General features: G+C 25.9%; 3 protein-coding genes across 4 annotated transcripts in view; 2 read left to right on the top strand and 1 right to left on the bottom strand.

The window, feature by feature from the left end:
- Nucleotides 1-193: 193 nt before the first annotated feature.
- Nucleotides 194-10498, top strand: LOC113549227. Its single transcript, XM_026950428.1, has 3 exons — nucleotides 194-539; nucleotides 6080-6198; nucleotides 8585-10498. Exons 1-3 carry the CDS (start codon nucleotides 504-506, stop codon nucleotides 8847-8849), a joined length of 420 nt encoding a protein of 139 aa, XP_026806229.1. The 5' UTR covers nucleotides 194-503; the 3' UTR covers nucleotides 8850-10498.
- Nucleotides 10499-11285: 787 nt separating this feature from the next.
- LOC113549585 (proline-rich protein PRCC) lies at nucleotides 11286-17728 on the top strand. The gene is made up of 7 exons (XM_026950961.1): nucleotides 11286-11345; nucleotides 11418-11742; nucleotides 11816-11872; nucleotides 12761-13174; nucleotides 13293-13499; nucleotides 13593-13692; nucleotides 17495-17728. The coding sequence occupies exons 2-6, from the start codon at nucleotides 11422-11424 to the stop codon at nucleotides 13677-13679; spliced, it is 1086 nt and encodes a 361-aa protein (XP_026806762.1). The 5' UTR covers nucleotides 11286-11345; nucleotides 11418-11421; the 3' UTR covers nucleotides 13680-13692; nucleotides 17495-17728.
- Nucleotides 15015-24106, bottom strand: part of LOC113549582 (sodium/hydrogen exchanger 9B2-like) — a 25676-nt gene continuing 16584 nt past the window's right edge. For both annotated transcript variants that reach the window (XM_026950957.1, XM_026950958.1), the window contains 8 exons: nucleotides 20879-21175; nucleotides 20065-20247; nucleotides 19431-19606; nucleotides 19225-19331; nucleotides 17470-17628; nucleotides 17122-17265; nucleotides 15554-15655; nucleotides 15015-15328 (listed from right to left, as the gene is read on the bottom strand). In XM_026950957.1, the coding sequence (XP_026806758.1) occupies nucleotides 15158-15328; nucleotides 15554-15655; nucleotides 17122-17265; nucleotides 17470-17628; nucleotides 19225-19331; nucleotides 19431-19606; nucleotides 20065-20247; nucleotides 20879-21175 (1339 nt within the window). In that variant the 3' untranslated portion in view covers nucleotides 15015-15157. The remainder of the gene's footprint in view (nucleotides 15329-15553; nucleotides 15656-17121; nucleotides 17266-17469; nucleotides 17629-19224; nucleotides 19332-19430; nucleotides 19607-20064; nucleotides 20248-20878; nucleotides 21176-24106) is intronic.

Raw genomic sequence — 24106 nt, 5'->3', positions numbered from 1 at the left:
ATGGATATCTATTATATCAATAACGGTAAAAACATGATGATTTCACTAACACCATGTAAGTACCAATAATATTTTAATATAATAAATTAATGTCAAATGTTTATACGTATATAATGTTTCAAATGTGATTTAAAATTTATATTAGTATCATCTAAAATCGTATAGTTTTTTTGCTCCCAATAAGAATACAAATACTGAGCAATAATTGCGTTTCAAAGTCGTACGTATTTAATAATAATTGTATATTTGTGTTCAGTGTACTTTTCATATTAGACAACCCTTTTTTGAAACCTGCTCCGGCGGTAGTTAGAATCTCCACGCTGAATATTTGAAAAAGAAAGTCCTTTCAGTCTATACGCAACTCTCGCGCGATCGTGATATCGCTACCGACTAGTGTGTATAGTTAAAACAAATTTGAAGACGTGTTTTAGTTATTTTTTACGTCGTTCAGGGAATATTTAAAAATAAATAAAACTAAACTAATTATACTCATAAAAAGCAGCATGTACGTACACGGGACGAACAAACTCTTTTATTGTGTAAGTAATATTATTTTCTTTTTAATACCTACCTATTAACTTGCATTGATATTTAATGAATCGTTTAATTAAGCATTATACATATTTACTTTTAACAGATTAAATAAATATTTATCAATTAAAAATATACAGATCTAAAATAATGCAACAATTATACTTTTTTCGTAATATGTATTTAAACTTGAATTATTTATAAATACTTACATAATATTATGTCTTGTACATCATAATTTAATTTAAAAAAAAAGTTATTAATGGTAATTTTATATTTTTCATTTTTCTTAAAATTATTTTTGGGTGTATGATTAATGATTATTGATATAAGATAATAAGTCCATGCAAAATAACGAGTCTTTAATATTCACCGATTAGCTATAATAATTTATAAAATAACAACTTAAAGTAAATCATATTTAAAAATGCAATAAAAAAACAAATATTTTATTTTAAATAGGTGTTTTCACATTAGGTACTTTAAATATAATTTATTAAGTTTTAAATAAGATTATTTTTAAAAATCCTAACCTAAAATTATATTATACGTTACATTTATCGTATTGTTATAGTTTTATTGTAAATTAGTGTGTATAAGTGTATTTTAACTAAATTATTAATGCAACATAGAAAAGGTAACATCACTAATAAATTAATGTTATAATACGATCCGTATAATTAATACGGTTAAATAGTAACCGAAGCATTTTCTACATTATATATATATATATATATATTGTATATATATATTATAAGTTCTGAATGTAACCGATTTTACATAAAATGTATGAATTCTTAAAACTAAAATTCTAAAACTCAAAATATAGAACCCTAAACTAATAAGTTAATACAAATATACATAATATCTAAATAATGTGAAAAAGTCAAACATATTAAAAAAAAAAAAAAACATTTTCAGAAATTAGGTTAAAAATACATTCAGCTAAAAATAAAAAAACAAGGTTCATGAATAAATTTACATATCTATGAAGCATGAACCATTATTTTTATTCCGAATCCTATCGTCGTCGTTACATGTTTTGTAAATCTTTTATCCATAATATTGTTTTTTTACCAATAAAGATGCTTTAAATATTGATTATATATTATAATTAATTTTAACGGAAATCTTAAACAATTATTTATCTAGTAATCTTAATTAAACAATACTAGAAGTATTTTAGTATTTTGTATATTTAGTATTACGATATAAGTTTTAATACTTAGAGCATTCTTGCAATTTTTGTTATTTTGAACTTTCTATGCCATTTATTATGACCACCTTTGCAAATATTTACATTTACCTATGTAAATAAAAGGAGGAAACATGATGATGGTTTGTAACACAATAACAGTGTCATCCATTATTTTTTTTCATCTTGAATTCCAATGACAAGAATTCAAAACTTTCTCCTAGACGACCTAGACCATAAGATAAATAATATACAAGTTGTGACTTAGGAAGTTTATCCATTAACAATCTCTGAATATCTCGAGAAATAAAATACAATTACCTTAAACACGATACAGCCCTGGGCTATCTAAAATAGCGGGTATTATACATTTTAATTAATTAATAATGCTGAGGTATACAAAATATGAAATATTAAATATTAAATTAAACAACAAAATCTAGCAAGCAGGACTGCAAGAGAGATAAAAACATAACAATGTTATGAGAAAATTTAAGAAAATAAATTCACTTTGGTTACTGTTATTATTCTTGTTGTGTATTTTATTTTTTATTTTTGTGTGTCTGACATCACATTTTAGATTAGAAAACAATACTTCAATATTCAACTTTTTGGATATATGTAGATATAATTTTGAAGGATATAAGAGAATTTGATCAAAAGTAGACAATATTCTGATTTGTTTTCAAAGTGACCTGGAAAAACTAAAAAAAAAAAAAATATTGAAATACGTGAATATTTATGCAATACATGTTTTTGACAAAATCTATTTGTTTTTATATATATTACTGAAAAATAAACAGTCGGATTGTGTTATATTCGTACCTGAAACTATTAATAAAAATCAGATTTTCTAGAAATAAATAAAAAATACGAGTATGTTGGCTCTTTTTATAATTATTCTGTTATAATAAAATTGTTATGTTATGTTTATGTCATAAAAAAATCTGTTTTCAAGATGGGTAACTTCATTTTTTGACTAATTTTGCGTTACAATATCTAAGTTTCTTCTAGCAACTGATGCATTACTAATATAATTACCAATATCGTTATTTTAACCATATTTTTATTACAAGGACTCGAAAAACCATTTGTATAATACAATGTTTTTCCATAATCCGGAGAAAATATCAAGATTTTTAATAGGATTTCTCCAATTTTATGTACAAGTAAATAAATAAATTGAAAACAGGATTATTTTTATTGTAGCTAAAATGAATTAATTTAACTTGTAAAATTGTAAATTTATATCTTAAATCCATACTACAAATATCAAAATATTTAAACAACTTTCAATTTTGGAAAGCTGATTACGGAGGCGTACTTCAACAATTGCAGCACGACAAAATACGACACAGCTTTGTGAAATTAATTGATTATTTAAATCATTATTTAGCTTTTTTCTTATATTAAACAAAATACTAACAGATATTTACATGATATTAAAGACTTAACAGTAGAAACGTTAATTCAAGAATCGTTATTATTCCATCTGATCAATTTTATTTATCGTAAAGATATAAAACCATTAATAAAAATAAATATGTACGTACTACCTACGCAGTGACGTATACATAAATGTATGAATAGGTAAATAATATATACATGTCATATAAAAACAATAATAATAATATAAATGTGTATATTATTACAAACAAACTAGGCTCATGTATATTATTATTATATATATTAATTCTAAATACATTTTAAAATAGATACACGTGTACAACTGCAATAGATCAACGGTTATAATAACGTTTGTATAGGTACTAATAATATTTTTTATCACGAAAAAAACTTATTTTCACGATTCAACGATATATCAAAACTTTAAGTATTTGTTGTTATATATTTATATCAATGTATAAATCTCAAGTTTTTTCTCCCCTTTCTAATTTTCTATAAATATATTTTTAAAATATAAATACTTAAATATTATAAAAATTATACCCTGAAAAAAGAAAATATTATATTTTAGCTCTTTTTTCGACCATACTAGGTTATTTATTCAAAATAATATAGATTCTTAATGGCTACTCACGTATATTTCAATCTAAATTTGACATGTAATAACTGATAATTTACAATACAACATGCATAATCATTAAAAATATAAAAAACATTATTCAGCGATAAAAACTTAAAAATTTTTAAGTATCATTAGAAAAATATTTGTATAAATGATAAATTCCTACTAAAATATTATTTTTGGGTTTTATACTTAACCAAATTAACCATATAATATGTAATTTATTACATTCGATAATTTAAACTGGTTTCGAATTCTAAAAGAAATGGTAAATACAAAATAAATCCGGTATCTGCGTTGTTTATGTGTTATATATAATATATACGATGAAAGAACATGTGAATAAAAAAACATCATATAACAGATTAGTAGAGTAGAACGATTGTAAATACATATTGACGAACATCAACAATTTTACGCTCATGGCAATTGGCCTAAATACCCTAAATAGTATTAATTATAATAATAAATATTTGTAGAATATTACAGGAAATAAACAAAAACGATAAAATCTGGTTAAAATACCTAATAAAACTATTATAAGTTTTAAGGAAAATCGTACACGAATGTTTAAAATATATTATTTATATTGTTTATTGATTATTTGATTATATAAATGAATGACAAGTAAGAGCTGAAATAATTATGATGTTAAATCGAGTGAGAAGTTCTTAAAAATTATACTACAATAAAGTAACATAAACAACAATTTTGCGATAACACTCAAGTGTTTGTGTAGGTACCAAATTTAAGATTAAATAATCAAACGACATGTTTATTCGTATGTAGTCCGGTAAACCATTTTTAGAATTTAATTGATATTAATTTAAAAAAATACTTGTCCATAAACTCAGTAGATCAAAGTTCAATACGTCTGTTTTTCTCGTATGGGAAAACCCCCTTTAAGGATGTATTCTACTTAGGTTATTAAATCGTGATCACAGTCGAGGACAATCGTCTCTACATAGTTAACACACAATCCGGTATTACTTAGGTACTAGTCCCCAAAGTCGTGACATTTCCACTTTCTATGATTTTCCACTTAAACCGAATCAAATAATATACAAAAACCGGTTCTATAATATTGCCCGTGCTCATAGATTATAGAAGCATCTGGAGAAATTAAAAACATTTGACCTATCACTTCTATACAATAATAAATTACACTGATGTTTTACTAACTACTAAGTATGGTTAAAGCATTAATCATTAAGCCATAGGCGTTTTTTTGAAAAATAACTATAAAACTTATCTTCTTTACACTCGGATAATATTGTGTTTCTATTATAACATATTATATACTTAAAATCACTAGGTATGTATATTTAACATTAATCAATAATTAAAAACAAAATTATAGTTATTAAAATATTTGAAATTTGAGATGTTTTTCTATATATTTTATCATTTGTATAAAGATTTTGTTTAAACAGAAAAATTATGTTCGTTGAAATATAATTTAATTTTATAAAATATAAGGATATAAATTAATTTCTCCTGAAAAACTTGATTTAATTTTTAGATTCTAAGTGAAACAAAGTAGCATTTATTTTTACAATTAAATGTTGTTATACTTAATGTTTTTAATACAATTGTATGACTGGATAATATTTCAACTAGAAACTGGTTAGAAAATTATTTAGTAAGCACGACATGTAAATATATAATTACAAAATATATATTTTCTTATCATTATAATAATAATAAAAACACATATAATTAAATGTGATACAATATAATATCGTGTAATGATATATAATGTGTAAAAAATAATTATAGTTTAAACAAAATTTTAGCATACTAATATTACCAACTGGTAATTAATAGAAAAATCCAGTATTAGCATGACATATATTAAAATAAATATGTTATATTCTTAATTATTTATGTATTAGTATTAATCCTTAATTTTTTATTATCAATTACTATTATTACAGTAGTCATAGCCTGTAACTCATCACAGCATCGCACCCATTACTCTCATCTATCTATCAATAATAGGTACCTCACCTAACCTAAATTATTATAATTTTATATCAAGTGAATAATTTATTCGTTCTCAATACATTTCTGTCCACTCATTACTCATTAAAAAGATAACTATTTCTTTACTTATCTGATTATTTTAAAGTAGAAAATCAGAAGCCCTGCAAAAGAAAGATAGAAATTTAAAAATTATTTAATCAGTTTTATTTTTACTTACGCTCAACGACAAAAAAAACAATTTCTATACCCAAAAAATTGTCACATTTTAAATTTAAAAATAAAAAATGACATGTAACATAGTATTTTTCCATATAATTAAATACAATTTTTATTTTCAGTTGGCGATTTTCACATTTTTTTGCCTGAACATATTACAAACGAATGCGGGAATTTCGGCTCTATTGAGAGACACTGGAGTGATTCCGGCAGTACCAATGAATGATTTGAAAGAGACAGCGTAATTATAAATATCAAAAATAATTATATTTATAAGACGATTGTATACATAATGTCATAAAAATAAAATTAATATGTTCTCAATTTAATTTACTCATAATATAATTTATATAAGGGGTTATCTATTTAGAGTAAGAAACTAAGAAAATTATTATTTCAGAAAATACTAATATTTTTTGAACATATTTATTTTATATTATATTCTTGAGTCATTACAAACTTATATTTTTAAAAAAGAAACTATTTTTACTATTGTATAGTTATAGTTTTTAAGTATTTTACTCTTTTGGATAACACCATACATTTTTAATTTTATAATATTCCAATTAGAAAATTATTTGAAATATTTAGATCCATAAAAATCAAATTTTTAAAAATATGAATATTTGATTAATTAGTTTTAGCCGGTATAGGTGTTTTAAGTTAAGATGAGCGGGATAGTGGTAACTTTTTGTGAGATACAAAATAATAATGACACATAAACAATTTGTTCAAAATTCGATTTTATAAATCAAGACTGCTTAAAAAATTCTGCTTTAGAATAAGGAATTAAAAATGCACGTTGTCAATAAATAAGAAAAAATGATTATGAGAAAAAATATCTATAAAAATATTAAATTTTTTTTGAAATAATGAGTATAATATTACATTAAATGGATAAACCGGTAAAATTTAATTTTATAAAACTTTATAATAGAAGACTAATTATCCAATCAATGTGTGTGCCTTGTATACAGTTAAAAATAGGTGGGTACATTTTTTTTTTATCATTTTAAGTGGTTTTTAATTTTTTTAATAACAACTTATATAGTATATTTTATATATTATAATATATAACTTCATCCGAATTGGTTCCCGACATTCCAAGCAACACATTTCCGAATTGGTTCTTGATATTCTAGGTGGGCGGCACTCACTGGAATTAGTTCCGGACAAAAACTTTCAAAAAAGGCAAAATGTAATCTAATAATATTCATAATAATAACAGCAAGTTCAACAGTTGCTTCTATTCCGCACATCCAAGCATCTTTCAATTCATGGATATATTAAAAGATATTCAAATTGAAACATATGTAAAATTGCGAAATACAGAAAAGCTAAAAAACCATAAATTTAAAAATAAAGAAACAAATAGATTAGAGTTTATAAAAAATTTTTGTCATACATTTTTAGCTGAATAATACACAAAAAGTAGATATTTCTATATATAAAAAAAAAAGAAGAAATGTACGAATTAAAAAGATATTATGTTTATTATTTTTTATTTTATATTTGTAATTAAAAAAAAAAACATTATTATTATTACTTAGTATCTAGTATCTACCATGACAAAATGTGCATAATATGTGAACAGTCCTAAATCTGTAAAAAATGGGAAGGAAAATTGAAAATGCTTTGACCCAGGAACTTGGGTACCAACTCGGATATACCCTTCGTAACAGACCGAGAACGAATTCGGACGTTTCGGAACCAATTCGGTTACATCGTTATTTATAATATAATATATGTATTATATTTAAGTTTCTTAAGTATGATAACAGTTTCATAGAAATATTGACGTGAATAAACAATAAACTATATCGAAACAGTAGCTTTTAGATTTTTAGCGGAACGATAAATTTATCCTTTAGAGCATTTCTGGTAGAAAAGTGAAACTTTAGGGGATCAAAAGTAAAAAATTAGCAGTAAAAAATCGAAAAATTTTATTTAAAATCAGTTTTTGACCAAATAAATTTCCTTTTTTTTGTTTTAGTTCAAAAATATTATAAGCGGAACTTAAAACTTAATAAGTACATTATTATATTTTATACACACAACTTCATTTTTTAATGAAATGTTCTTGACAAATTAATGTAATTCTTCCTACTGTATTTTATATAGTAAAATAAATTACTTTAATAAAGCCATATAAATAAATCATAAAATTACCTCCTTTTATAGAATGACTGTCGTCACACAGAATATATATATATATAATTTTTTTTTTTTTTTTGAGGCAATTATTTATCATTGAATTTAAATTCTACACATACATTATAGTAACTTATTTTATTGCCGAGGTACACTCAACACCTACTTTACAACAGAGCAATTAACTACTTTCCCCGTTTATTTCTTCATTGACATTTACGTTTTGGCTGTTTAAAGAATAGTAATTAGTAAATTGTAGTATTTTAATAAATAATTATATTGTACAACTACTCCGCTCATAATATAAACGTTGAACGCATATAAAAACCATTAGTTCAAAACTCGTTATTTTTTGTACTTCTCTATGTTTTTGTCAATAAATTATTTTGACTGAAATTATTTAAGTTCATGAGTATAGTAAAAGTAAAAATCACGCGAGTTTATTCTTATTATTATTTTTTAATGTTTTTAAACAGGACAAACGGACCAGAATTAGCTCGAATTTTCTACTCGGCCATCGGCAACCTAGTCGAAGCCGTTCCCGTATTCCCCATCACGTTCAACGTACCTGACATGGTGACCGCTTTCGGTGGCTTGCTCTCTGGCATGTTCAACTACATAACTGGGAATGGCGACGGCGACGGAGCGTCACAACCCAAAGATGTCCTCGGTGCCATGTTCAACATCTATAGGCACATAGCCGTACAAGAAGACATTCATGACTTTGAGTTCATGACGTAAAAATATTATACTACCCAACATCATAGTCTACATCGACAGGAGAAGAGTTTAAAGTCACCGTCGTCGCTGTTATTTTTTCGTTTTCTTTTTTCTTTTAAACGTGTCATATAGGTAGTATTATTATAATACTTTTTACACCTTACTCATTAATATTTAAACGGAGTGAAATGTATTCTACTGATGACCTAGACATCTTCGTACAACTGTAAAAGTATTGTCCACCAACATTGGGGTACCACCCACTAAATTATTTATATTTAGTAAACCTAATAGTATAGTGTAAATTTTACACCCACCGTGAAATCGATTAAGTAAGTGTGAAATTTTAAACGCAAAGAAGTACCTATATAATATATACCTACCTACCTACTTAGTACCACCTATATTAAGAACTAGATTTCTTGTAACTGCGTTGTGTGCATATATTATTTATTTTGCATCTGATTAGTTGATGTATCCCAATTTATATTTTTCTCTTACTTTCTTGTTGTTAAAATATGTACTTTTAGATCCACTTTTTAATTATTTATTATTATTAACACTAGGTATAGTACATTTATATATGAGTTCTGCTGTCTGCTAACTGACATATCAGTCGATATAAATAATACATTTTTAAACTCAAGAAATCAATTATAATTTTATATAGAATAGATAGATAAAAAGATAAATAGGTACAAATTTTTTTTCAATTTGATACGATTCTCATAATATAAAATAAATAAACACTAGGTACTATATACGTTACTTTTTACCAGTTAAATTTATCACAAAATAATTTATATTTATCTTGTGATTTTATAGTTCATACTAATTAAAAATCTTTTCTTTTGATAAAGAGTGGCGATAAATAATGATCGGCTTTGTTCCAATGTAAAAATGCAATAATATTTGTTTAAAAGCGCTACATATTGCTTATTGAATGTAAAAACTTATGGTATGAATATTAAATGTAAATTCACATAAATATCGAATTTTTATTTCACTTTATTATGATTTACATTGATACAACATTATATATCTACCTATTTAAAACATATAAAATAAATTTAGATTATTTTGAATTATTAAAACTAAGAATATTATAAATAATGATGATTCGCCCACCATTTCGTTAAACATTTCAATGGTATAACCGATGGGTTAAGGTAGTAATTCTGTGGAGTTTTCAGGAACATTAAAAATTCTTTTAGTATTCTGTGAATGTATTATTAAGATGAAACTAATCATTTAAAACAGTTGTAATGTATATAAAGATTACTGAAAAAGTTTAAAATTGAATATACTAACTACTTCAACATATCAGACTTATAACTATAAGGATTCTAGTTAATCCTTTCCTAAAAAATGAATTGTTAACACCCTCCTGTATACATTGAAATCCTGGTTATACCATTGAAATACATTTAGTACTTAGATTATATCTTACATAAGGCTCGACATAAATACACCGCAACTACAAGACCTCATTTATAGAATTTGTCACCAATTGAAGTAAAACAAGTTTGTAAAACAGCTAAGACGATAAATAATATTATTAAATGTACAAATAATACACCTAAGTATTAAAAATATAATATCGAATAGGCAACTATATAGTATATCATAGTATATAATAATATATGGTATCTATTTTATATAGCTTAAAAAAATACGTCATTAAGTAAAATAATAAATGTTACACCTACATAAAATTATTTTAAATATGTATTATAATTTAATAAAATGTTATTAAGACTACAATGTTTTAACTTTTGATTTTGTAGAATAGCAATATGTATTTATTTTAAAGTTATTAAATTATTATTTATTCAATAAAAATATTTTGATTAATTTGTTTATTTATTATTGTTCATCTATTACAAAATTTTGAAAAATAGAATTATAAAATATTTTAACTAAATAGTAAATATTGGTAAGTTTTAATATATAATTAAATAATTAATAATACCTAATAGGTATATAAATTGTGTACCTACTGGCTATTGGCAACACAAAAGCGTATACCGTACAACTTAATTAAACAGATAAAATATCATGGATTTTTTTTTTTTAATTTTTTCTAAACCCTGAAATAAACTTTTGGTGAATTTTGTATTCAAATAACGAAAATGAATGATTAACCATGACACTATACATTTAAATTAGTGTCATATTATAGAAGAATGAAAAACTACTATACTATTGAAAGATGTGAAGAGTGGAAACATATTATCTTAAGGTTAGATTGGTGACACTGCATTACGGTTACAGATATGGAATGATAGTGTACTAAATGCATTCAATTATCAATGTTATTTTTTTACAATCACTTTTTAGTTAAAAACACACAACTCAATTATTTATAACATTAATAGATTTAAATATTTAATTTTAATTGTTTAAAATAATAACAATATTATGTTAAATACAAACTATACAATACTTATTTAATCGATACATATAAGCATATTTACAATTTTCTACAATTAAAAGTAAACATTCAAGTAATATAAAGTAAGTATTTGAGTTTTTGTTTTGTGTTAACATTAACATAATGTAGATATATATTTGATTGTGGTTTGTTAGTATAATGTCGCTCGTAGCGTACGCAGACAGTGATTGTGATTCAGATGACGATAATGGTGAAGAAATAAAGCCATCACCCACTGTTGTAAAAGCAGTGACTAATACAGTTGATAGTAAACCATTTTTATCATTGCCTGAACCCAAATCTATTGAAAACTTAAAAACAATAGATGATTATGATTCAGTTGACGAAGAAAAACCAGTGGTACGAACAAAACCATTGGTCAATAGCATTCAAGAGAAAAAAGAAATTCCTTTATTTCCGACATTACCTAAACCTAAAACTGGAGGAAAAGTCAAAATAATAATTCCTTCATTAAATGAAGTACTTATACATGAATTAAAACTTTGTATAAATAGTTGATATTTTGATTTTAATTGATTTTTAATTTTTGTAGTTTTATGATGAAGATGATGATTATCAACCAAAATGTAAAATTATCAAACCTTCAAATGTAAGTTTCAATTGTTTATGAATAATTTAAAGTGTACTCAAATCTAAACAATTTTGGATTATTTATTTTATTATTGAGGCCTAAGGAGCTGTCACATGAACATTTTTTTCTCTATCTATCTCGCACATTATATAGGAATAAAGACATTCCGTATTTCCACGATTACAACTCTCTGGTTTAGTTTAGGGTAAATGCACCTATTATATATTTTATAAAGAAGAATATTTCCTGTGCATTGATTTGATCGTTTTTAATATTTTTTTTTATAAATATAAGCATATTTTAATTTAAATTAATTTTGATTATTTTTAACCATTTATAATTTATTCAAGAATGAAAATATTAAAAATTTATTCGTGTAATGCATAGGAAATATTCTTCTTTATAAAATATATAATAGGTGCATTTGCCCTAAGTTAAACCAAAGAGTCTTATTTGTAGAATTACAGAATAACTTTGTTCCTATATTATGCACATAGATAGAGAAAATAAATGTTGGTATTAGGTTAGATCCTTAGTTATCCATTAGTGTAGTATTCTTTGGAACAAAATAAATTTTTAATATACTGCAAGGCTTGGAATAAGTCATTTCATAACTAAAATTTAAAATTATCAAAGTATAATGTTGTATGGTTCAATATTTCTACCCTGTTTATTATAATATTGACTATTGTCTATTATCATGAAATTGTCTTAAGGTATGATGTCCCTACAACGTCCAGACGCAGTGTCTATTGTCAACTACTGGTCTGGACATAGTAAGCGTCTGGACACAGCGTCATGACATCGTGCTGTTCAACTCTTTGACGCTGCAGGGAAAACGTACCTTTACACTAATTAATTTTGTATATCATACATTCTGAATAAATTTGTTTTCTGGTTTTACAGAGCGGATGTGGCTTATTCTCTATGTTGCCTGATCCCAAAAATAAAAAAACAAGCAAAGCTTCAACGACTATATCAATGGTTCCTAGGGCGACGATGCGTACAATTAGAAATATTAAAGAAACCCCTAAACCCAAAACATTAGAAATTAAGTGTTTTGAAACTAAACCAATTGAAGTTGAAAATGAAGCTGATGATGACGATGATCAAGAAGATGGCGATTTCTTAGGATTAAACAAAATAAATGAAGTACTTGATGTAGAGCCTATTGCTGGATTTGATTTGCCTGAAATACAAACTAATACCAGCATAATTGAAGATGACGACAGGGTTTATGGACCTGTGTATTGTTCTGAACCTAGTGAATCTGACCTTTATGAAGAGGATGAAACAAAACTAATTCTAGACTCAAATGCTGTATGTTTAATGCTTATACAATTCTTATAAAAAATATGAATATTACCTAAGCATTTATGTATGCAATATGCATATTACATATAATTTAATTTATCATTTAATATTTTTTTTATGACAGTTGAAACAACTTAGTGATCCTGGTAAAACTCAAATAAAGCAAGTTGAAGTAATAAATGTGGATATGCGTCAAGTCATGGAAGAGTCTCAACAATGGTTGCAAAAGAATATGACTGAAGAGTATGCAGAAAGTAAAAATGTCAGTAGTGATATCAATATAAGTGGACAATCGAAACGCAAACACCAGATAACATATTTAGCTCAACAGGTAATGACGAGAAAAATGAGTCGTGCAATATTACATTATGTATCCATTTTAAATTAAATATTAATAATTAATACAATTTATAAATATGTACAGGCTAAAGCCAATGAATTGAAACTTAAAAACATGTGGGCTGAGAATAGAATGACCAGGAAGCAAACACAGGCTAAATATGGATTTTAGTTGCTGAGAAAAGGTTTGTTACTTATTAAAAAAAAATTAAGATTAGGTTTTTGGAATAATTCTTAGTGTACCTAATATACAAATATAAAATAATTAACACACATGAAATGTTTAAATAAAGATACTATTAATATTTACTCTTACACTTATACACATATGTATTTTTATTGTTTTTTAAATTTACAATCATAATTATATATTTTACACTCTTTCAGAGTAACAAACACAAATAATTTAAGACTTAACATAAATATACATGGTTAGAGGATAAATCCAATAGTATCACTCTGTGTACTGTTTTATAATTAATTTCCTGAAATGTAGCAAGAACATCGCATTTTTAGAACACAGATATACATGTCAATGTTAAAATAAATTTGATATAACTTTATTATTATTATTATTGTAAAAAAAAAATTGGACTTATTTGAGGTATTTTAAATGTTTAATAACTAGTTTCAATTATAAAAAAAAAAAACTGCTAATTTTATTCTTCAAGTAGTTGTTTAAAAATGATTGCATTAAACTAGTAATATTATAAATAAATAAAGTATAAAATTAATATTAAACATTAAATGTATCTGATATAGTAAGGAAACGATGATAAGTAAACGGAAAGAGATCAATGAGTCTTAAACAGATCTTTGAGTAATTTTGAAAAAGAAAACATTTCAACATAAACATAATTTGAGTAAACTATTTTAATATCAGTGCCTTTGCATAGACCAAAATCATAGGGTAATATTAATAAGCTTAACAACTTAGGAATAAAAATTAATTTATGAATGAGACTAAAGTCAGTTATGTTATGTTAAAATTTTAAAGTTTCTGAATGTAAATAACATTAAATTACAATTTTGAGTAATACAACTAATTACTGTATGTTTTTATGGTTGATTATTTGTAGTATAAGTTATATATTAATATATGTATTACTACTGCTATATTTACAAATTGTATTTTAATTTACTACCATAGGTATTTTTTTTACATTTCAGTGATCTTATAATTTAATATAAAGGCAAAAACTTTTTGTTATATCCATAATTAAATTAATATGAAAAGCATTTTATGATTCCAATAGAAAACTAGTTGAAATTTATATGATAACTTCAAAAATGAAAACTTTTTTCAAACCTAATTCTTAACTGCATTACTATAACCTGTTTCAATTGATAAAAAAATTGTATTTTAAGAAGAGTGGATATTTGAGAAAGGACGTAAGGAATTTTTTGTGAATTAATTATTTTGCATTATATGTATAAAATATTAACCTTAAGATAATAATTTATAATAAATGCAAAAAATTAAAGGCTAGAACTGGTTAAAAAAATATAAAAACCAAGAAATTAGTTTTATGTATTTAAGTAACAACAATGAAAATTTGACTAGCATTAATAATAGAACAAACTAATATTGATCAATTATTAATTTCACTGTTTGAACAAGATTCTCTGTTCGGTATAAATAATAATTAATCAATATTGTTTCCTCAATAAGTATTCTCCTCGTAGTGTCATGATAATCGCTCCAACCGGTGCAGTGATCAATATTGCTAATACACTGATTGCCAATACATCAGATGCATATGGGATTAAGCGATCATCACGACTGCGTGCCATATCCAATGCGATTGGTCCAATCGCTGCCTGTTCAAAATAAATAATAAATTATTGTTTGTTCATACATTTCTTTGCGAAGGAAATATTATGTTTCAAAAATAAATTTGTACATTTTTAGTAACAGTACTTACAAAAGTTTGATAATTTAGCCTATCTATTTGATATTTTTAATATTATTATTATTTTATAACCATTGTTCGCTATAAATATATTTTAACCTATGCAGTAGGTCGTATAACTATAAAATCTTACTTGAACTGTTGCTTTTGGTAACCACGCAATATTTACGAAAATTTTCTCACGTAAATTGAAATTAGTATCCCTTAAAACGAAGAAACACGTGACCACTCTTACCTGAAATAAAAATAAAAATAACCAACCAATATCAATTTTTATTACTATTAGAATCTAAATATGTTTAAATATACCGTCAGTTATAAAATAATTACAATAAATAATAACAAATAAATAAATATTGCTATGAATAAACGAGTCACAGAGTTCCGCTTAGGTATCAAAAACATTTGATATCATTTTTTTTTTTTGTTAATTTTTATTCAAATGTATGCAGAGCATCAATAACAATTAATAGCGTATAATATACGAAAGTGATTAATACAAAATTAAACCAATTAATAAAAAAATGTATTCGTTCGTATTATATATTATATTTAATTTCGACCTAGAAGTGTCGCGATTGATGCATTCTCCAATCGAATGACAATTATTAATCAATCGACGTACAATTCAACTTAGTGATTAGAACAAAACTAAATGAACACATTTGTATACTAAGAAATTGAAAACCGATAGTTTTTTTACTAAAATATTCTTATCATTTTAATTATCGGGGCCGGGATCTAGCATATATTTTTACTTGGGGCAAAGTATAAAATTAGCGTATAATAATTATATCAAACTGTCAATATATTATTTGATAATTTGACGCCCCCGACCAAGACTTCCAGGGTAAATGCCCTTGTTCGCCCCCTAGATTCGGCTCGGTTGACTATTGTTTGAAAAAATTTCGTTTCGAAATTCACTGTCCATTGACTTATTATATGTCTAACTGTAAATTGTTGGCGCTTAACATTATTATTGTGTTAAATTCAAATCCATTTTTTTACATCATGTATCATAGGTTGACCAATAATAACGATTCTGATATAAGTCAAAAAATAAAATGGGTTGTGTGATTAGGAGACTGGTTCGTTTGAAACGCATTTGCATTATATAAAAGGGGTTTTTCTCTTACAAAAATTGTAGGTAATATTTTTAAGATCAGAGGCGGATCTAGGCCAAGATAACCGGAAGGGGGCGATTTTTAAAGGGCAATCATGATATCTATAATGTCTTGCGAAGTACGAATAATGAACTATGAAGTAATTATGTTAAAAACTTAATATTGAAACGGGAACAGGGAGGGGGCAATCGTCCCCTGCTGGATCCGCCCCTGTTTAAAGGTTTGACTTATTTTTATACTTAAATTTTAATTGCTTAATAATCCACTTAAAAAATAATATAATAAAACATTTTGTAAAATAAAATAAACTTTAAATGGTTTTGAAACAATATTTCAAACCCTCAAAAATCATAAAAAATTAAATTTACACAAATACGCTTTTCTTATGTTATTTGTGGACCAGAGAGGAAACAAATAATGTGCTGACATCTTCATAATGAAGTCACAGAACACACCACTATACTACTATGTCTCTATTTTGTTACACAAAACAATACACATTCGCATAAAAATTTGACTAAAAATCGTTGGTAACTAGTCGTCAGCATATGTACTAAAAACTTTTCACGACACTCACCAATGATGTGATAACCAATAAGATAGACGCTGACGTAATTAACGTTGGTCTTATGCTGCTCAAATCGATTTCCGTGCCGATTGAGGCGAATAATAAAGGCTCCATAAAGTCCCACACGTTGTTTGTCGCTATTTCCACGTTATCCTATGACGATAAAACATTATTATTATTATTATTATTTTAAAATGTTCGTTTATAATCAGTCAAAAGTCTAGTCGACTTTCAGATTAATTTAGGAATTATTGCAAATTATTATCATTATTAATGCATTTGATGAGCTGGTTGAATTTTTATTTTTGCCACACCCCGTTAAGTTTAAATATTATTAACTCATCAATCATCACTCACGCTATAACTATCGTTTTTTTTCCAGCATATCGCGGAAACAAATGCAGCCGTCATGATTGCCAGAGGACCGGCACCCGGTAAGTCGATCATTTTCGACCCGAATGTGAGCAACACTCCGCCAGTCGTTATTATGTACGTCCGTTTAAAAGTCAAACTTGTCTGTAAATAAAAAATTGTTTAATACTTATACGAGCCGTACTTAAATACTGTAATTTGTAATATATAAAATAATGTCAATAAAAATAAATGTATATATGAATATTATTTTTACGATATCCGCCATAATATCTTGCATAGTACTATCCTTAATGTCATTAGTTTTACCCAGAGGCCCAGACGACACAATATAAAACTTGCTTGCATTATTAATTCTTATGAAATTTAATATTTGTGCATTTCTGATGTACCTATTATGATGATTATGTTATTGACAACAAATTGGCAGTTATCATAGTTAATAACAAATCAATTTTATATTGTAAAATTCTCACTATTGACAAAAAGATAATATGATCCATACGTAGACTAAGAGTCTATGAATTCGATACGCGTTGAAGTAAACAGATGTTACTTTCGAATTGAAAAAATTACAATTCCCAATGACACCTTCATTTGCCTTGTTAATTTAACAAAGCTCCAAAAAGTTTAGATTATTTGAAAGATGTAAAGTAAAAATATTTACACTCTTCAAAGTCGATCGTAAATTAAGTATAATTATTTGATTAATGATAAGGTAAACAAAAGAATAAAGTCATAAAAATATAGTATTTGTCGAAACATTACAATGAACTAAATTTAATTTTTCAGCCAAGTTCCGAGAATTATCAAACTTTAATAACACACAAATTCACGGGAGATAAAAAAAAGTGTAATTTAATATAACAAAAAATTATAGTTATAATAATAATTATTATTATAGGTAGTTATGATTTTATGAGCCAAACGTGTTGGTTGGGATGAGTGAATAATAATAATTTAGTAGCTATGACTAGTCTATAATTTATATTAAATACTTAATATAATACATTTATATTTTAGGAAACGTTTTAATATTTTTCTTTTAAATTCAATAGCAGTATAAACTCATACTAATATTAACTTATTATTTATTAACAGTTTTAGTAAGTATCTATAGTTATAAAGTATAATTGCAATATGGCAGTATATTATAAAATTCAAACTTTTGGTATAAATAAAACTAAATTTATTTTTTTTTTTTACATAGAATACGTTTCTCTAGAAACCATATGGGAAAACTACGTTTGTCATGATTTCATGAAACATTTAAGAGGCTCAAACCTTTAGATGATTTACGGCGTACTGTTTGCTTCGTCAGAACATGCTGTTTAATTTTCAACCCCTTCATTCTCCTGTGACGCCATTCGGGTTTGTTAAATATGTCAAAACAATAGTTCGCGAAGCGCAAAAAAATAAATATTAAAGTTTTGGTTCGCAGCAGCAGAGCTCCTTTTTGTATGTCGACAACTCTAACTTTTATATGTGAACAACTCTATACGATTAGTAATATAGACAAAATCTAAATCTTAGAACCCCGAAATAACAACAAAAGCATAGAATTAGAAAATCTTATAGAATTAGTCGTCTAGGTACTCCAAGAAGTCTTGCATGATTTCTTTTGCAAGTGTTAGGACACTAGAGGACTCAAATTCTAACTTTTGTATTATTATTATATATTGACATATTGTATAATGAATATATTATATGTAGTATATACGGTAAGTTTTTAATACATACTTCGCACTTGTGCGGGATGAAGCCGGTGATTAAGCCCCAAACGATGCCTACGCAGATTCCGATGCCTACTTCCATGGGTCCTCGTATGGCGTTCGTCTGCCAACTACCTAAATGGAAAGGAAAAAACAAACAAACACTAAATCAACAACGATTGTCACATGAGTCACATCGTGCTGTACTAATGTAGTCATGTTAACAAGTCATACCCTCGGAAAATATAATACTGAGACACACTCCAAATGCAGAAATGCAAAATATGTCGTCGAAACTGCACGCGGCCATCACCAATGTTATGATCCCTTTATCTTCACCGAGACCCTTTTGTTTGAAGTCTAACAGGGCCGGAAGGATTACCGCTGAACTGACCGGACTCAAAATACATCTGTGGGCAGAAGAGTTAAATGAGTGGGGCCAATTTTTTGTTGGTAAAAATAAAAATCATAAATACAAAATAAATGCGCAAAAAGATCACTTAACAAGTGCGTGGTTATTGACGTGTGCATATACATATTATGTAATACGCGGCTCTCGACGTAGGCGGATATGTAAATGAATTCCAAAAAAAAACCGCTTACGTGTAAAAAGTAGATAAATAAAATCCAATTTATTTTGAAATAGCAACAATTCGTTCTAAAATTGTATTATATAATAAGTACTTATTTAAATATTAATACTCGTCAATTGTGTAAATGTGAAATTTGTTAGTGGGGCTGGCCATAAAGTAATTATTTGAGGAGGCTAAGCCCATGTAAGCCAACTGCTTCCAATATCCGCCTACTAATGTCGATCGTGATAATAATATGTAAGGAAGTATTATATAATATAAATGTGCGTTTTTACCCGAGCAACAGTCCCCAGATCCATGGAAGTCCTAGTAGATAGTGTGTAACCACGGCTGCGGCAATTGTTTCTGTGATGCACGGTAGTATGGCCAACTGGGTGACGACGAGACTGAGCTTCTTCAACATGGCTGGGTCAAGGCTGAGACCGGACGCCGCTAACAACACTGTGAGCGCCACTTCCCTGCAACGGCAACAATACAACCCCGACCGGGAATGGACCAGTTAGGATAACGACGACAAAAACTATTACAACGTGACATTATTTCGCAATCTGCATTTTTCGGGATAAAAATTTAGTTTTTATAAATTCGATTTTTCAATATGTGTAATAATTATAGAGTCTGTTGATTATTTTCGATTTCAAAATTTCAGGGACCCATACACGTGGAGAGACTAATATGTGCAGTGTGCACTATATATTTCTTTAAGTAATATTGTCCATTACTACTTCATTCATATTTTTTAAATTTTAAAATTCAAATGCTTGTAAAGTTGTAAATAAAATAAAAACTATTTATTTGACACTGTATTATTGGTGTCTTATAGTAGTGTTTATACATTTTCATTTTCTTTTTACTTAGTAATATTGTTTTTGTCTGCGGGAATAAAGTAGGATGACTAACCTATATTTACTTAAAACAGTTAAAACGAAAATTTTCTAATATGATATAATTATGTGTTCTTATGATAAAATGTTGATTCCCAAAAAGATAATTATGCCTTTTATATAGGTATTGGTGCAGGTATTGGTATTATTGTCATTATGGTATATTATTGTATGTAAATAAATGAGTCGCTGGGCGACATCAGACCTCAAGTTGATAATATGCGACTGGAAGACGTTTTGGTTCACATCGTAGAGACCGGTATTACGGAGCACGACGCCGACAAGTAACATGCCGAGCAGCGGTGGCAAGTACAGCATCCCTGCGATTTTTCCAAATGCCCACGAACATGAGATTAACAAAACGACCGAGGCTAGCTGCGAGTCGGGCGTCATGTCGAAAAAAAAATACATCATGCACCACGTCATTAGCACGCACGCGGCAGACGTCGTGACGTAGAATACAGGATGCAACTTGCATGTCCATGAAGTAGTCGTTCGGCCCCTGAAATAACATTATAATGTTAAATGTACGTATATAGACCACCTTATTTGTATAAAACGATTTTTATGCATGTTGGTTATGACATGCCACTCATACCACTATCCCGAGGAAATACTTTTTGGACTTTCCCCTTCCCCTCCATAACAATTAAAAATACTACTCGATTCAAAATCGTTTAATCTTACGATACACAAAACATTTTATTTTTTTTTTTTTTCATAATCACTAAAATATTTTTTTCCATCGTGTAGATGTTTAGTAAATATAATATTTCAAAAGAATTTTATTACTTTTAATGTTGAATTATTTTATTATATCAGAAAAATACATTTTGAAAATATTATTAAGTTACTAATAAATTATATACCTAACGTGTCTTGTATAATTTTTAAATCTATACTTCTGAAGAAAGGTAGAAAAATATAATTGTATTATGTCTGCGATATTTATGACGTAAAGCAAACCAACGTTGGTCAGTAAAAATGTAAAATAAGCATTATCACGTGTTACTAGACGTGTCATCTTAAAAATGTGACTCAGAAAACTTATATTTTTAACATGCAATCGGATGTGTTAGAAAAAATAATAATATTTAACATTCATTTTGATAATTACCTCACGAATTTGTCGATAAAAGCTCAGGTACCTATGTTATTTATAGTGAATAATAGATTACAACATTATTAATATGTATGTATTATTGTTACATTATATAAAAAATGTACGATATAGTACATAAATGAAGCGCCTCGATAGTAAGTACATATATATTATTATTTATTATAATAATAATCTCTTACTTGATTTTCGTTAAAAAAATATATTTAATACAATTTAAAACAAATAATATTCTTTGTAAGAATAAATATATTATTGTGCTATTCAGATTCCACAATATAATAGTTCAAAATGTAATGGATTAGTATTCACTACGAATAAAAAGTTTTGAAATATTTTGTTAATATAAAGTATAATAGAGCGCATATTTTAGATTCTAAACTGGCACAATTGTAGATAAAAAATTGTTCGCTAAATCAAAACTCTAGAAAATTTAATAAATATCCCGCATAAGTTATTCTTATATTTTTATAAAAATATTAAAAATACTTATATACAATTTTTTTATTTTTAACTTTAAATTTTAATAAAATAATTTAGAATCACAAACATTTTTATAAAGTATAAGTACTTTATAGTAAAAATTGATAAAATCTTTAGCTTTTTTAGCAAAGGTTTGGAAATTGAATATAATATTCTTTATAAGTTATATTAGAACTAAATAATCTAAAAAATATAATATACGATATATCTAAACATGATTAAAATAATCATATAAATTATTTTTAAAAAATTAATAATAATATAATAAATGCGGTGTTTTCGACAAAAATTAAATCAACCTACTGTAATACTAATAGTAAAACGAATTTATCTAATAGCAATATCAATAATTAATCATGAATTTCGCTTAGTAATATAAGCTAATAGAGTATCTCAGCTCAGATTTTTTTACACATTATGATGTACCTACTTAGCTATTATTAACGTCTAATTTAACCCATTCTTTACACAACAGAACGGTACCAACTTACTCAGATTTTTAATTTTATCAGTTACACGAGTCTATTTCTAACTACACACAATTTTTTTCAAACCCAAAAATTGACTTAGAACTTGAGTATACCTACTAAATTTATACGATACAACATACAAAATACATAAATATGTAATTTGCGTATATGTTATTTAAAAATAAAATAAATCAAATTTGTACTCAATTATCGTAGTATCCATATTCTAAAATCAACCGATGAATTTCCAGATTAAATCATTGCAATTCTTATTATAATATAGACTAATAACATTTCTTTTATTCAAAATATTTATGTGTAAATTATTTTATCATGTATCTATTATATTCCGAATAATGTTATAGTACACAGGAACGTTCATCACTGTTTAAAATCGGATGGTTTTATATATTATTTAGTTTTTACATTTATAAAAAATTACAATTACCTTTATAATTGTATCAAAATAATAGTTTTTCAATCATCGTTATATTTGTTCTAAAACTTTTTGTTGTCTAGGATTCTCATATAAAGATCAATAGTTACATATATACATGATAAGAATTTTTGTTTTTACCACGATTTAAATACATTTTTAATATTTATCTACATATCGCAGTTTTTATATTACAATATTATATTTTTTAAATGCGTATGTTTACATTAATGGATTGAGAAAAGTAAGTTTAAGTGCTGTAGGACACATTTTCTACTAAAAATGTACTTGATCATTGATTAAATAGGCAATATTCAAATATTATAATATAATATTTAAATATTTTATATTTAATTAATGACATTTTATAAAAATAATTAACTTTATAATATATTAAAGCATATTTTTGATTATTGATGGAATATAATATATGTTATTATATGATAATGGTATTTTGAAAAAATATATTATATTTTATTCTGCGAAATAACTTTATATTTTGAGTGGTAGGACAACTGTAATGGTTTTATAATAATATTATAGCATTTTTGTAGTTGTGGACATTTTTTATAGTAAAAAAAAATAAATGCTCGGATTTATAATTTTTGAACTTCAAGGGAGATGTTGATACTAAATTTTATCTAGTTTCACTTTTCATATAATTAGGGAAAATAAAATACAGTAACGAAAAAATTGAGGAGAATTTGTGCAAAATTAGTTTTTGACAAAATCGATTTTATTATTTTTACTATTATTATTACGAATAACCAATAACCATGTTATTTATATAGACATTTTTAATTTTTAATTTTTTAGTAAAATTAAAAAAATACTTGAATATTTAATAAATGCAATGTTGCTTATAAGTTTAATAATATTGAACATATATAGTTAAAATATTTTTTATAAATGATTTGGAGTTTA

The sequence above is a fragment of the Rhopalosiphum maidis genome, chromosome 4 (genome assembly GCF_003676215.2).
Source record: "Rhopalosiphum maidis isolate BTI-1 chromosome 4, ASM367621v3, whole genome shotgun sequence".
In the NCBI taxonomy this organism is placed as follows: Eukaryota; Metazoa; Arthropoda; class Insecta; order Hemiptera; family Aphididae; genus Rhopalosiphum; species Rhopalosiphum maidis.
This window is presented reverse-complemented; position numbering and strand designations above follow the sequence as displayed.

Coding starts and splice junctions, on each gene's coding strand:
- LOC113549227 (XM_026950428.1), top strand. CDS start 504: ATGTACGTACACGGGACGAACAAACTCTTTTATTGT. Junction 540..6,079: donor CGAACAAACTCTTTTATTGT/GTAAGTAATATT, acceptor TTTTATTTTCAG/TTGGCGATTTTCACATTTTT. Junction 6,199..8,584: donor AATGATTTGAAAGAGACAGC/GTAATTATAAAT, acceptor GTTTTTAAACAG/GACAAACGGACCAGAATTAG.
- LOC113549585 (XM_026950961.1), top strand. CDS start 11,422: ATGTCGCTCGTAGCGTACGCAGACAGTGATTGTGATTCAGATGACGAT. Junction 11,743..11,815: donor TAATTCCTTCATTAAATGAA/GTACTTATACAT, acceptor TAATTTTTGTAG/TTTTATGATGAAGATGATGA. Junction 11,873..12,760: donor AAATTATCAAACCTTCAAAT/GTAAGTTTCAAT, acceptor CTGGTTTTACAG/AGCGGATGTGGCTTATTCTC.